This window comes from Scyliorhinus torazame, chromosome 7 (genome assembly GCF_047496885.1).
Source record: "Scyliorhinus torazame isolate Kashiwa2021f chromosome 7, sScyTor2.1, whole genome shotgun sequence".
Classification (NCBI taxonomy): domain Eukaryota; kingdom Metazoa; phylum Chordata; class Chondrichthyes; order Carcharhiniformes; family Scyliorhinidae; genus Scyliorhinus; species Scyliorhinus torazame.
The window spans coordinates 178,149,426-178,163,568 of NC_092713.1; the positions used below are offsets into that span (position 1 = coordinate 178,149,426).

Below are 14,143 nucleotides of genomic sequence, written 5' to 3' on the forward strand. Positions count from 1 at the left end.
TCCTTCCAATCCCAGTTTCAAAGAGACACACCTTCCAATCCCAGTTTGAGAGAGACACACCTTCCAATCCCAGTTTCAGAGAGACACACCTTCCAATCCCAGTTTCAGAGAGACACACCTTCCAATCCCAACTTCAGAGAGACACACCTTCCAATCCCAGTTTCAGAGAGAGACAACTTCCAATCCCAGTTTCAGAGAGACAACTTCCAATCCCAGTTTCAGAGAGACACTCCTTCCAATCCCAGTTTCAGAGAGACACACCTTCCAATCCCAGTTTCAGAGACACACCTTCCAATCCCAGTTTCAGAGAGACACACACTTCCAATCCCAGTTTCAGAGAGACACACCTTCCAATCCCAGTTTCAGAGAGACACACCTTCCAATCCCAGTTTCAGAGAGACACTCCTTCCAATCCCAGTTTCAGAGAGACACTCCTTCCAATCCCAGTTTCAGAGAGACACACCTTCCAATCCCAGTTTCAGAGCGACACACCTTCCAATCCCAACTTCAGAGAGACACACATTCCAATCCCAGTTTCAAAGAGACACACCTTCCAATCCCAGTTTCAGAGAGACACCGCTTCCAATCCCAGTTTCAGAGACACACCTTCCAATCCCAGTTTAAGAGAGACACACATTCCAATCCCAGTTTCAAAGAGACACACCTTCCAATCCCAGTTTCAGAGAGAGACAACTTCCAATCCCAGTTTCAGAGAGACACTCCTTCCAATCCCAGTTTCAGAGAGACACACCTTCCAATCCCAGTTTCAGAGAGACACTCCTTCCAATACCAATTTCAGAGAGACACCGCTTCCAATCCCAGTTTCAGAGACACACCTTCCAATCCCAGTTTCAGAGAGACACTCCTTCCAATCCCAGTTTCAGAGAGACACACCTTCGAATCCCAGTTTCAGAGAGACACACATTCCAATCCCAGTGTCAAAGACACACCTTCCAATCCCAGTTTCAAAGAGACACACCTTCCAATCCCAGTTTCAGAGAGACACACACTTCCAATCCCAGTTTCAGAGAGACACAACTTCCAATCCCAGTTTCAGAGAGACACACCTTCCAATCCCAACTTCAGAGAGACACACCTTCCAATCCCAGTTTCAGAGAGAGACAACTTCCAATCCCAGTTTCAGAGAGACAACTTCCAATCCCAGTTTCAGAGAGACACTCCTTCCAATCCCAGTTTCAGAGAGACACACCTTCCAATCCCAGTTTCAGAGACACACCTTCCAATCCCAGTTTCAGAGAGACACACACTTCCAATCCCAGTTTCAGAGAGACACACCTTCTAATCCCAGTTTCAGAGAGACACACCTTCCAATCCCAGTTTCAGAGAGACACTCCTTCCAATCCCAGTTTCAGAGAGACACTCCTTCCAATCCCAGTTTGAGAGACACACACCTTCCAATCCCAGTTTCAGAGAGACACTCCTTCCAATACCAGTTTCAGAGAGACACACCTTCCAATCCCAGTTTCAGAGAGACACACCTTCCAATCCCAGTTTCAGAGCGACACACCTTCCAATCCCAACTTCAGAGAGACACACATTCCAATCCCAGTTTCAAAGAGACACACCTTCCAATCCCAGTTTCAGAGAGACACACGTTCCAATCCCAATTTCAGAGAGACACACATTCCAATCCCAGTTTCAAAGAGACACACCTTCCAATCCCAGTTTCAGAGACACACCTTCCAATCCCAGTTTCAGAGAGACACACGTTCCAATCCCAACTTCAGAGAGACACACATTCCAATCCCAGTTTCAAAGAGACACACCTTCCAATCCCAGTTTCAGAGAGACACACCTTCCAACCCCAATTTCAGAGAGACACACATTCCAATCCCAGTTTCAAAGAGACACACCTTCCAATCCCAGTTTCAGAGACACACCTTCCAATCCCAGTTTCAAAGAGACACAGCTTCCAATCCCAGTATCAGAGAAACACTCCTTCCAACCCCAGTTTCAGAGAGACACTCCTTCCAATCCCAGTTTCAGAGAGACACACCTTCCAATCACAGTTTCAGACAGACACACCTTCCAATCCCAGTTTCAGAGAGACACTCCTTCCAATATCAGTTTCAGAGAGACACACCATCCAATCCCAGTTTCAGAGAGACACTCCTTCCAATCCCAGTTTCAAAGAGATACACCTTCCAATCCCAGTTTCAGAGAGACACACCTTCCAATCCCAGATTCAGGGAGACACTGCTTCCAATCCCAGTTTCAAAGAGATACACCTTCCAATCCCAGTGTGAAAGAGACACACCTTCCAATCCCAGTTTAAGAGAGACAGTCCTTCCAATCCCAATTTCAGAGAGACACACCATCCAATCCCAGTTTCAGAGAGACACACCTTCCAATCCTGACTTCAAAGGGACACACTTTCCAATCCCAGTTTCAGAGAGACAACTTCCAATCCCAGTTTCAGATAGACACTCCTTCCAATCCCAGTTTCAGAGAGACACTCCTTCCAATCCCAGTTTCAGAGAGACACTCCTTCCAATCCCAGTTTCAAAGAGATACACCTTCCAATCCCAGTTTCAGAGAGACACACCTTCCAATCCCAGATTCAGGGAGACACTGCTTCCAATCCCAGTTTCAAAGAGATACACCTTCCAATCCCAGTGTGAAAGAGACACACCTTCCAATCCCAGTTTAAGAGAGACAGTCCTTCCAATCCCAATTTCAGAGAGACACACCATCCAATCCCAGTTTCAGAGAGACACACCTTCCAATCCTGACTTCAAAGGGACACACTTTCCAATCCCAGTTTCAGAGAGACAACTTCCAATCCCAGTTTCAGATAGACACTCCTTCCAATCCCAGTTTCAGAGAGACACACCTTCCAATCCCAGTTTCAGAAATACACCTTCCAATCCCAGTTTCAGAGAGACACACCTTCCAATCCCAGTTTCAGGGAGTAACTCCTTCCAATCCCAGTTTCAAAGAGATACACCTTCCAATCCCAGTGTGAAAGAGACACACCTTCCAATCCCAGTTTAAGAGAGACAGTCCTTCCAATCCCAATTTCAGAGAGACACAGCTTCCAATCCCAGTTTCAGAGACACACCTTCCAATCCCAGTTTCAAAGAGACACAGCTTCCAATCCCAGTATCAGAGAAACACCTTCCAATCCCAGTTTGAGACAGACACTCCTTCCAATCCCAGTTTGAGACAGACACTCCGTCCAATCCCAGTTTCAGGGAGACACACCTTCCAATCCCAGTTTCAGAGAGACACTCCTTCCAATCCCAGTTTCAGAGAGACACTCCTTCCAATCCCAGTTTCAGAGAGACACACATTCCAATCCCAACTTCAGAGAGACACACCTTCCAATCCCAATTTCAGAGAGACACCGCTTCCAATCCCAGTTTCAGAGACACACCTTCCAATCCCAGTTTAAGAGAGACACTCCTTCCAATCCCAGTTTCAGAGAGACACACCTTCCAATCCCAGTTTCAAAGAGACACACCTTCCAATCCCAGTTTCAGAGAGACACTCCTTCCAATCCCAGTTTCAGAGAGACACACCTTCGAATCCCAGTTTCAGAGAGACACACATTCCAATCCCAGTGTCAAAGACACACCTTCCAATCCCAGTTTCAAAGAGACACACCTTCCAATCCCAGTTTCAAAGAGACACACCTTCCAATCCCAGTTTCAGAGGGACACACCTTCCAATCCCAGTGTGAAAGAGACACACCTTCCAATCCCAGTTTAAGAGAGACACTCCTTCCAATCCCAATTTCAGAGACGCACCTTCCAATCCCAGTTTCAAAGAGACACACCTTCCAATCCCAGTTTCAGAGAGACACACCTTCCAATCCCAGTTTCAGAGAGACACTCCTTCCAATACCAATTTCAGAGAGACACCGCTTCCAATCCCAGTTTCAGAGACACACCTTCCAATCCCAGTTTAAGAGAGACACTCCTTCCAATCCCAGTTTCAGAGAGACACACCTTCGAATCCCAGATTCAGAGAGACACACATTCCAATCCCAGTGTCAAAGACACACCTTCCAATCCCAGTTTCAAAGAGACACACCTTCCAATCCCAGTTTCAGAGACACACCTTTCAATCCCAGTTTAAGAGAGACACTCCTTCCAATCCCAGTTTCAGAGAGACACACCTTCCAATCCCAGTTTCAAAGAGACACACCTTTCAATCCCAGTTTCAGAGAGACACTCCTTCCAATCCCAGTTTCAGAGAGACACACCTTCGAATCCCAGTTTCAGAGAGACACACATTCCAATCCCAGTGTCAAAGACACACCTTCCAATCCCAGTTTCAAAGAGACACACCTTCCAATCCAAGTTTCAGAGGGACACACCTTCCAATCCCAGTGTGAAAGAAACACACCTTCCAATCCCAGTTGAAGAGAGACACTCCTTTCAATCCCAGTTTCAGAGAGACACACCTTCGAATCCCAGTTTCAAAGTGACACACCTTCCAATCCTGACTTCAAAGGGACACACATTCCAATCCCAATTTCAGAGAGACACAGCTCCCAATCCCAGCTTCAGAGACACACCTTCCAATCCCAGTTTCAGAGACACACCTTCCAATCCCAGTTTCAAAGAGACACAGCTTCCAATCCCAGTATCAGAGAAACACCTTCCAATCCCAGTATGAGAGACACACCTTCCAATCCCAGTTTGAGAGACACACCTTCCAGTCCCAGTTTCAGAGAGACACTCCTTCCAATCCCAGTTTCAAAGAGACACACCTTCCAATCCCAGTTTGAGAGAGACACACCTTCCAATCCCAGTTTCAGAGAGACACACCTTCCAATCCCAGTTTCAGAGAGACACACCTTCCAATCCCAACTTCAGAGAGACACACCTTCCAATCCCAGTTTCAGAGAGAGACAACTTCCAATCCCAGTTTCAGAGAGACAACTTCCAATCCCAGTTTCAGAGAGACACTCCTTCCAATCCCAGTTTCAGAGAGACACACCTTCCAATCCCAGTTTCAGAGACACACCTTCCAATCCCAGTTTCAAAGAGACACACACTTCCAATCCCAGTTTCAGAGAGACACACCTTCCAATCCCAGTTTCAGAGAGACACACCTTCCAATCCCAGTTTCAGAGAGACACTCCTTCCAATCCCAGTTTCAGAGAGACACTCCTTCCAATCCCAGTTTCAGAGAGACACACCTTCCAATCCCAGTTTCAGAGCGACACACCTTCCAATCCCAACTTCAGAGAGACACACATTCCAATCCCAGTTTCAAAGAGACACACCTTCCAATCCCAGTTTCAGAGAGACACCGCTTCCAATCCCAGTTTCAGAGACACACCTTCCAATCCCAGTTTAAGAGAGACACACATTCCAATCCCAGTTTCAAAGAGACACACCTTCCAATCCCAGTTTCAGAGAGAGACAACTTCCAATCCCAGTTTCAGAGAGACACTCCTTCCAATCCCAGTTTCAGAGAGACACACCTTCCAATCCCAGTTTCAGAGAGACACTCCTTCCAATACCAATTTCAGAGAGACACCGCTTCCAATCCCAGTTTCAGAGACACACCTTCCAATCCCAGTTTCAGAGAGACACTCCTTCCAATCCCAGTTTCAGAGAGACACACCTTCGAATCCCAGTTTCAGAGAGACACACATTCCAATCCCAGTGTCAAAGACACACCTTCCAATCCCAGTTTCAAAGAGACACACCTTCCAATCCCAGTTTCAGAGAGACACACACTTCCAATCCCAGTTTCAGAGAGACACAACTTCCAATCCCAGTTTCAGAGAGACACACCTTCCAATCCCAACTTCAGAGAGACACACCTTCCAATCCCAGTTTCAGAGAGAGACAACTTCCAATCCCAGTTTCAGAGAGACAACTTCCAATCCCAGTTTCAGAGAGACACTCCTTCCAATCCCAGTTTCAGAGAGACACACCTTCCAATCCCAGTTTCAGAGACACACCTTCCAATCCCAGTTTCAGAGAGACACACACTTCCAATCCCAGTTTCAGAGAGACACACCTTCCAATCCGAGTTTCAGAGAGACACACCTTCCAATCCCAGTTTCAGAGAGACACTCCTTCCAATCCCAGTTTCAGAGAGACACTCCTTCCAATCCCAGTTTGAGAGACACACACCTTCCAATCCCAGTTTCAGAGAGACACTCCTTCCAATACCAGTTTCAGAGAGACACACCTTCCAATCCCAGTTTCAGAGAGACACACCTTCCAATCCCAGTTTCAGAGCGACACACCTTCCAATCCCAACTTCAGAGAGACACACATTCCAATCCCAGTTTCAAAGAGACACACCTTCCAATCCCAGTTTCAGAGAGACACACGTTCCAATCCCAATTTCAGAGAGACACACCTTCCAATCCCAGTTTCAAAGAGACACACCTTCCAATCCCAGTTTCAGAGAGACACACGTTCCAATCCCAACTTCAGAGAGACACACATTCCAATCCCAGTTTCAAAGAGACACACCTTCCAATCCCAGTTTCAGAGAGACACACCTTCCAACCCCAATTTCAGAGAGACACACATTCCAATCCCAGTTTCAAAGAGACACACCTTCCAATCCCAGTTTCAGAGACACACCTTCCAATCCCAGTTTAAGAGAGACACACATTCCAATCCCAGTTTCAAAGAGACACACCTTCCAATCCCAGTTTCAGAGAGAGACAACTTCCAATCCCAGTTTCAGAGAGACACTCCTTCCAATCCCAGTTTCAGAGAGACACTCCTTCCAATCCCAGTTTCAGAGAGACACTCCTTCCAATACCAATTTCAGAGAGACACCGCTTCCAATCCCAGTTTCAGAGACACACCTTCCAATCCCAGTTTCAGAGAGACACTCCTTCCAATCCCAGTTTCAGAGAGACACACCTTCGAATCCCAGTTTCAGAGAGACACACATTCCAATCCCAGTGTCAAAGACACACCTTCCAATCCCAGTTTCAAAGAGACACACCTTCCAATCCCAGTTTAAGAGAGACACACCTTCCAATCCCAGTTTCAAAGAGACACACCTTCCAATCCCAGTTTCAGAGACACACCTTCCAATCCCAGTTTAAGAGAGACACCCCTTCCAATCCCAGTTTCAGAGAGACACACCTTCCAATCCCAGTTTCAAAGAGACACACCTTCCAATCCCAGCTTCAGAGAGACACTCCTTCCAATCCCAGTTTCAGAGAGACACACCTTCGAATCCCAGTTTCAGAGAGACACACATTCCAATCCCAGTGTCAAAGACACACCTTCCAATCCCAGTTTCAAAGAGACACAGCTTCCAATCCCAGTATCAGAGAAACACCTTCCAATCCCAGTATGAGAGACACACCTTCCAATCCCAGTTTGAGAGACACACCTTCCAGTCCCAGTTTCAGAGAGACACTCCTTCCAATCCCAGTTTCAAAGAGACACACCTTCCAATCCCAACTTCAGAGAGACACCGCTTCCAATCCCAGTTTCAGAGACACACCTTCCAATCCCAGTTTAAGAGAGACACACCTTCCAATCCCAGTTTCAGAGAGAGACAACTTCCAATCCCAGTTTCAGAGAGACACTCCTTCCAATCCCAGTTTCAGAGAGACACACCTTCCAATCCCAGTTTCAGAGACACTCCTTCCAATCCCAGTTTCAAAGAGATACACCTTCCAATCCCAGTGTGAAAGAGACACTCCTTCCAATCCCATTTCAGAGAGACACACCTTCCAATCCCAGTTTCAAAGAGACACACCTTCCAATCCCAGTTTCAGAGAGACACTCCTTCCAATCCCAGTTTCAGAGAGACACACCTTCGAATCCCAGTTTCAGAGAGACACACATTCCAATCCCAGTGTCAAAGACACACCTTCCAATCCCAGTTTCAAAGAGACACACCTTCCAATCCCAGTTTCAGAGAGACACACATTCCAATCCCAGTGTCAAAGACACACCTTCCAATCCCAGTTTCAAAGAGACACACCTTCCAATCCCAGTTTCAGAGAGACACACATTCCAATCCCAGTGTCAAAGACACACCTTCCAATCCCAGTTTCAAAGAGACACACCTTCCAATCCCAGTTTCAGAGGGACACACCTTCCAATCCCAGTGTGAAAGAGACACACCTTCCAATCCTGACTTCAAAGGGACACACATTCCAATCCCAATTTCAGAGAGACACAGCTTCCAATCCCAGTTTCAAAGAGACACAGCTTCCAATCCCAGTATCAGAGAAACACCTTCCAATCCCAGTATGAGAGACACACCTTCAAATCCCAGTTTGAGAGACACACCTTCCAGTCCCAGTTTCAGAGAGACACTCCTTCCAATCCCAGTTTCAAAGAGACACACCTTCCAATCCCAGTTTGAGAGAGACACACCTTCCAATCCCAGTTTCAGAGAGACACACGTTCCAATCCCAGTTTCAGAGAGACACACCTTCCAATCCCAATTTCAGAGAGACACCGCTTCCAATCCCAGTTTCAGAGACACACCTTCCAATCCCAGTTTAAGGGAGACACACATTCCAATCCCAGTTTCAAAGAGACACACCTTCCAATCCCAGTTTCAGAGAGAGACAACTTCCAATCCCAGTTTCAGAGAGACAACTTCCAATCCCAGTTTCAGAGAGACAACTTCCAATCCCAGTTTCAGAGACACTCCTTCCAATCCCAGTTTCAGCGAGACACACCTTCCAATCCCAGTTTCAGAGACACACCTTCCAATCCCAGTTTCAGAGAGACACACACTTCCAATCCCAGTTTCAGAGAGACACACCTTCCAATCCCAGTTTCAGAGAGACACTCCTTCCAATCCCAGTTTCAGAGAGACACTCCTTCCAATCCCAGTTTGAGAGAGACACACCTTCCAATCCCAGTTTCAGAGAGACACTCCTTCCAATACCAGTTTCAGAGAGACACACCCTCCAATCCCAGTTTCAGAGAGACACACCTTCCAATCCCAGTTTCAGAGCGACACACCTTCCAATCCCAATTTCAGAGAGACACACCCTCCAATCCCAGTTTCAGAGAGACACACCTTCCAATCCCAGTTTCAGAGAGATACACCTTCCAATCCCAACTTCAGAGAGACACATCTTCCAATCCCAATTTCAGAGAGACACACATTCCAATCCCAGTTTCAAAGAGACACACCTTCCAATCCCAGTTTCAGAGAGACACACCTTCCAATCCCAGTTTCAGAGACACACCTTCCAATCCCAGTTTCAGAGAGACACTCCTTCCAATACCAGTTTCAGAGAGGCACACACTTCCAATCCCAGTTTCAGAGAGACAGTCCTTCCAATCCCAGTTTCAGAGAGACACACCTTCCAATCCCAGTTTCAGAGAGACACACCTTCCAATCCCAGTTTCAGAGAGACACACCTTCCAATCCCAGTTTCAGAGAGACACTCCTTCCAATACCAGTTTCAGAGAGACACACCTTCCAATCCCAGTTTCAAAGAGACACACCTTCCAATTCCAGTTTCAAAGAGACACACCTTCCAATTCCAGTTTCAGAGAGACACTCCTGCCAATCCCAGTTTCAGAGAGACACTCCTGCCAATCCCAGTTTCAGAGAGACACACCTTCCATTCCCAGTTTCAAAGAGACACACCTTCCAATCCCAGTTTCAAAGAGACACACCTTCCATTCCCAGTTTCAAAGAGACGCACCTTCCAATCCCAGTTTCAGTGACACTCCTTCCAATTCAGGTTAGGTGGATTGGCCATGATAAATTTCCCTTAGTGACCAGAAAGGTTAGGAGGTGTTATTGGATTACAGGGATTGGGTGGAAGTGAGGCCTTAAGTGGGTCAGTGCAGACTCGATGGGCCAAATGGCCTCCTTCTGCTTTGTATGATGTATGTTTCTATGTAATCCCAGTTTCAGAGGGAGACACACCTTCCAATCCCAGTTTCAGAGACACACCTTGCAATCTCAATTTCAGAGACACACATCATGCCAAATGGCATAACATTGAATTGGTATATACCATCTGGAGTCACAAAAGCTGAAATCTCCTTCGCCCTTTCGGAGAAAGGTACCTGCCAGTAACCTTTAAGTAAATCCAATTTGGAAATAAAAGCGGATTGTCTCACTTTCTCAATGCAATCCTCCAAACGTGGGATAGAAGAGTCCTTTCTTGTAACTTCATTAACCTTTCTATGGTCCACACACAACCGCTGGGTACCGTCCGGTTTTGGTACCATTACTATGGGTGAGCTCCATTGGCTGCAACCCACTTCAATTATGCCATATTTAAGCATACTCTCAATCTCTTGGTTAACCTGTGCCAATTTGAAAGGGTCAAGTCCAGATGGATGATGTTTGAGTGGAACAGCATTTCCCACATCTACATCACGTATAGTCATTTTAGTCCTTCTTTTTCTCTCCTTCCCTTTCAAAGTACCTTTTAAGCATATTCACATGACACACTCGGTGAGTTTTCCTTCTATCTGGTGTTTTTACCACATATTTCACCTCACTTAATTTACTTTCAATCTGATCAGGTCCACAAAACCTTGCTTTTAAAGGCTCACCTACCACTCGTAACGATACGAAAACTCCACTGGCAAAACTACGAACTTTGGATTTCTTGTCCGCTACCCGTTTCATCACATTTTGTGCAACTTTTAAATGCTGTCTAGCCAATTCACCTGCTCTATTTAATCGTTCCCTCAAATTTAACACATAATCCAACAAGGTAATTTCTGATCTCTCACTCACCAATTTTTCCTCAATCAATTTAAGTGGTCCTCTTACCTCATGACCAAAAATTAGTTCAAAAGGACTGAATTTGGTTGACTCATTAGGTGCATCCCTAATTGCGAACAGTACGAATGGAATTCCTTGATCCCAATCCTCTGGATAATCTTGACAATAAGCCCTCAACATTGTCTTTAATGTCTGATGCCACCTTTCTAACACTCCCTGCGATTCTGGATGGTACGCAGTTTATTTAAATTGTTTTATTCCTAAGCTATCCATAACTTTTTCATTTTCATTTCATTTCACTTCTTTGGATAACCGAGATAAAATTTGATCCTTGATCCGATTGTATTTCTGTGGGTAGTCCATATCTCGTAAAGAATTTAAGTAACTCCTCCACAATCTTTTTAGCTGTAATATTACGTACTGGAACGGTCTCTGGAAACCTAGTAGACACATCCATTCTAGGCAAAAGATATTGATTCCCACTTTTCTTTTTAGGAAGCGGTCCTACGCAATCAATGAGGACCCTTGGGAAAGGTTCCTCAAATGCTGGAATGGGTATTAAGGGCACTGGTTTAATCACTGCTTGAGGTTTCCCTATCACTTGACATGTGTGACATGATTGACAAAATTAAACTACATCTTTATGTCGTCCAGGCCAATAACAATGTTTTTGGATTTTAGCTTGAGTTTTTCTTATTCCCAATTGACCTCCCACTGGTACCTCATGTGCAACTCGCGACACCTCCTTTCTAAACCCTACTGGCTATACTACTTGATGAACTTCTGCTCACTTTTCATCCACCTGCATATGTAAAGGTCTCCATTTTCTCATCAAGACATTACTTTTATGGTAATAATACTCTGGTATACATGCAAATTCCTCTTCCGTGTATGCTTTCTGATACATCCATTGTATTTCTACATCTTCCTGTTGATACTCCTCCAAATTTCCTGAACTAAAAATATCCACCTCATCCTCCACCTGTTCTTGTTCTTTTTCAACCATCTGATCAAAAATTGTTTCTGATAATTGAACTTCCACTTCATTCTCACTCTTTGATTTCTCCTCTTGTCTTAACCTATGACTTTGCAACCTTATTACTACACAATCTGGAAAAATCCCAGGATATTCGTCCTTGAACACCTCAGTTGTCTGATTTTCTACTGGCTTATCCACCACAGTAGGCATTACTCCCACCTGCAATCCAGCTATATCATTACCCAAGACAAACTCTACTCCTGGACAAGATAGTTTCTCTATTACTCCTACTACAACTTCACCACTCTTCACTGGACATTCCAACCTTATCTTATATAATGGAACACTACTTCTTCACCCTGAATTCCACATATTACCAAACTCCTCATTAAAGATTGACTAGCTCCCCTATCTCTTAAAATTGTGACTTCTTTACCTACTCCTCCTGATACACACGAGTAAACTTCACCCACACAAGTAAATTCTTTAAAGACATCTGGCACCTTCTCATCAATCACCTCTTGATCAGGCTGTACAATCTTTTGCATCTCCTTCGCTTCACTTGGGCTTTCCTTTACCACTTTAAAAACCCCCACTGTCTTATCCTGTTTTACCATATCAGCCTTCCCAGTGCTTTTCTTCAACCACCAACACTGACTTTACATGGCCTAGTTTATTACAGTGAAAACATTTGGAACTTTTCATGTCTCTTCCACCGTCCTGGATTTCTTATTTACTCTGAGGTACAATCTCCTTATTATCTCCCATCAGATCACCTTTACCTTTACCACTTGAATATTTCTCATGTCCCCAGTTTCTATCCCTCACAGGCTGAAACTGGTGAAGGAAACCAACTTTGATTTATGAACAAATTCATAATCATCTGCCATTTCTGCTGCTAATCTCCCAGTTTTAACCCTCTGCTCTTCCACATGAGTTCTCACTACATCAGGAATTGAACTTTTAAAATCCTCCAAAAGTATAATTTCTCTGAGAGCTTCATACATTTGGTCTATTTTCAAAGCCCTTATCCACCTCTCAAAATTACTCTGTTTGATCCTTTCAAACTCCATGTATGTTTGACCAAATTATTTCCGTAAAAATCTTTGTCTGTAGGCTTCAGGCTACATATGCAGCTGAGATGGTTTTTTTCACCTCCTCATACTTCCCAGATACTTCCTCCGGTAGTGATGCAAACACTTCACAAGCCCTATCCACCAGCTTTGTTTGAATCAGTAATGTGGCCATTTCATTTGTTTAGCGACCTTCTCAAATAGAATTAAAAAGGCTTCTATCTCCATCTCATCAAACCTTGGCAATGCTTGGACATATTTAAATAGATCCCCACCAAGCCTTCGACTATTTCTCACTATCCTCATCACTTTCTTCCAACTTTCATCCACTTTCATCCCTTTATGCCCGCCAATTTTAACTGTCATGTTTCATCTCTCTCTCTCTGGGTCTCTCTCTCTCTCTCTCTCTGGGTCTCTCTCTCTCTCTCTCTCTGGGGTCTCTCTCTCTCTGGGTCTCTCTCTCTTTCTGGGTCTCTCTCTCTCTCTCTCTCTGGGTCTCTCTCTCCTCTCTCTCTCTCTGGGTCTCTCTCTCTCTCTCTCTCTGGGTCTCTCTCTCTCTCTCTCTCTCTCTCTCTGGGTCTCTCTCTCTCTCTCTCTCTCTCTCTCTGGGTCTCTCTCTCTCACTCTCTCTGGTCTCTCTCTCTCTCTCTCTGGGTCTCTCTCTCTCTCTCTCTCTGGGTCTCTCTCTCTCTCTCTCTGGTCTCTCTCTCTCTCTCTCTGGGTCTCTCTCTCTGGGTCTCTCTCTCTGGGTCTCTCTCTCCCTCTCTCTGGGTCTCTCTCTCCCTCTCTCTGGGTCTCTCTCTCCCTCTCTCTGGGTCTCTCTCTCCCTCTCTCTGGGTCTCTCTCTCCCTCTCTCTGGGTCTCTCTCTCCCTCTCTGGGTCTCTCTCTCCCTCTCTCTGGGTCTCTCTCTCCCTCTCTCTGGGTCTCTCTCTCTCTCTCTGGGTCTCTCTCTCTCTCTGGGTCTCTCTCTCTCTCTCTGGGTCTCTCTCTCTCTCTCTGGGTCTCTCTCTCTCTCTCTCTGGGTCTCTCTCTCTCTCTCTCTCTGGGTCTCTCTCTCTCTCTCTCTGGGTCTCTCTCTCTCTCTCTCTGGGTCTCTCTCTCTCTCTCTGGTCTCTCTCTCTCTCTCTGGGTCTCTCTCTCTCTCTGGGTCTCTCTCTCTCTCTCTGGGTCTCTCTCTCTCTCTCTGGGTCTCTCTCTCTCTCTCTCTGGGTCTCTCTCTCTCTCTCTGGGTCTCTGTCTCTCTCTCTGGGTCTCTCTCTCTCTCTCTGGGTCTCTCTCTCTCTCTCTGGGTCTCTCTCTCTCTCTCTCTCTCTCTCTCTGGGTCTCTCTCTCTCTCTCTCTCTCTGGGTCTCTCTCTCTGGTCTCTCTCTCTCTCTGGTCTCTCTCTCTCTCTCTCTCTCTCTCTGG

General features: G+C 45.7%; 1 protein-coding gene across 3 annotated transcripts in view; it reads right to left on the reverse strand.

Moving 5' to 3' along the window:
* The window catches only part of uimc1 (ubiquitin interaction motif containing 1), a 175,728-nt gene that overhangs the window by 160,788 nt on the left and 797 nt on the right, over positions 1-14,143 (reverse strand). For 2 of the 3 annotated variants that reach the window (XR_011948286.1, XM_072511841.1), the window contains exon 1: positions 10,068-10,193. The exons of the other annotated variant lie outside the window; for it this stretch is intronic. Coding sequence is in view for 1 of the 2 variants with exons in the window: in XM_072511841.1 (XP_072367942.1) it covers positions 10,068-10,178 (111 nt within the window). In the remaining variant the exon portion in view is untranslated. Of the gene's footprint in view, positions 1-10,067; positions 10,194-14,143 lie in introns of those variants that run through there. 3 annotated transcript variants of the gene reach the window in all.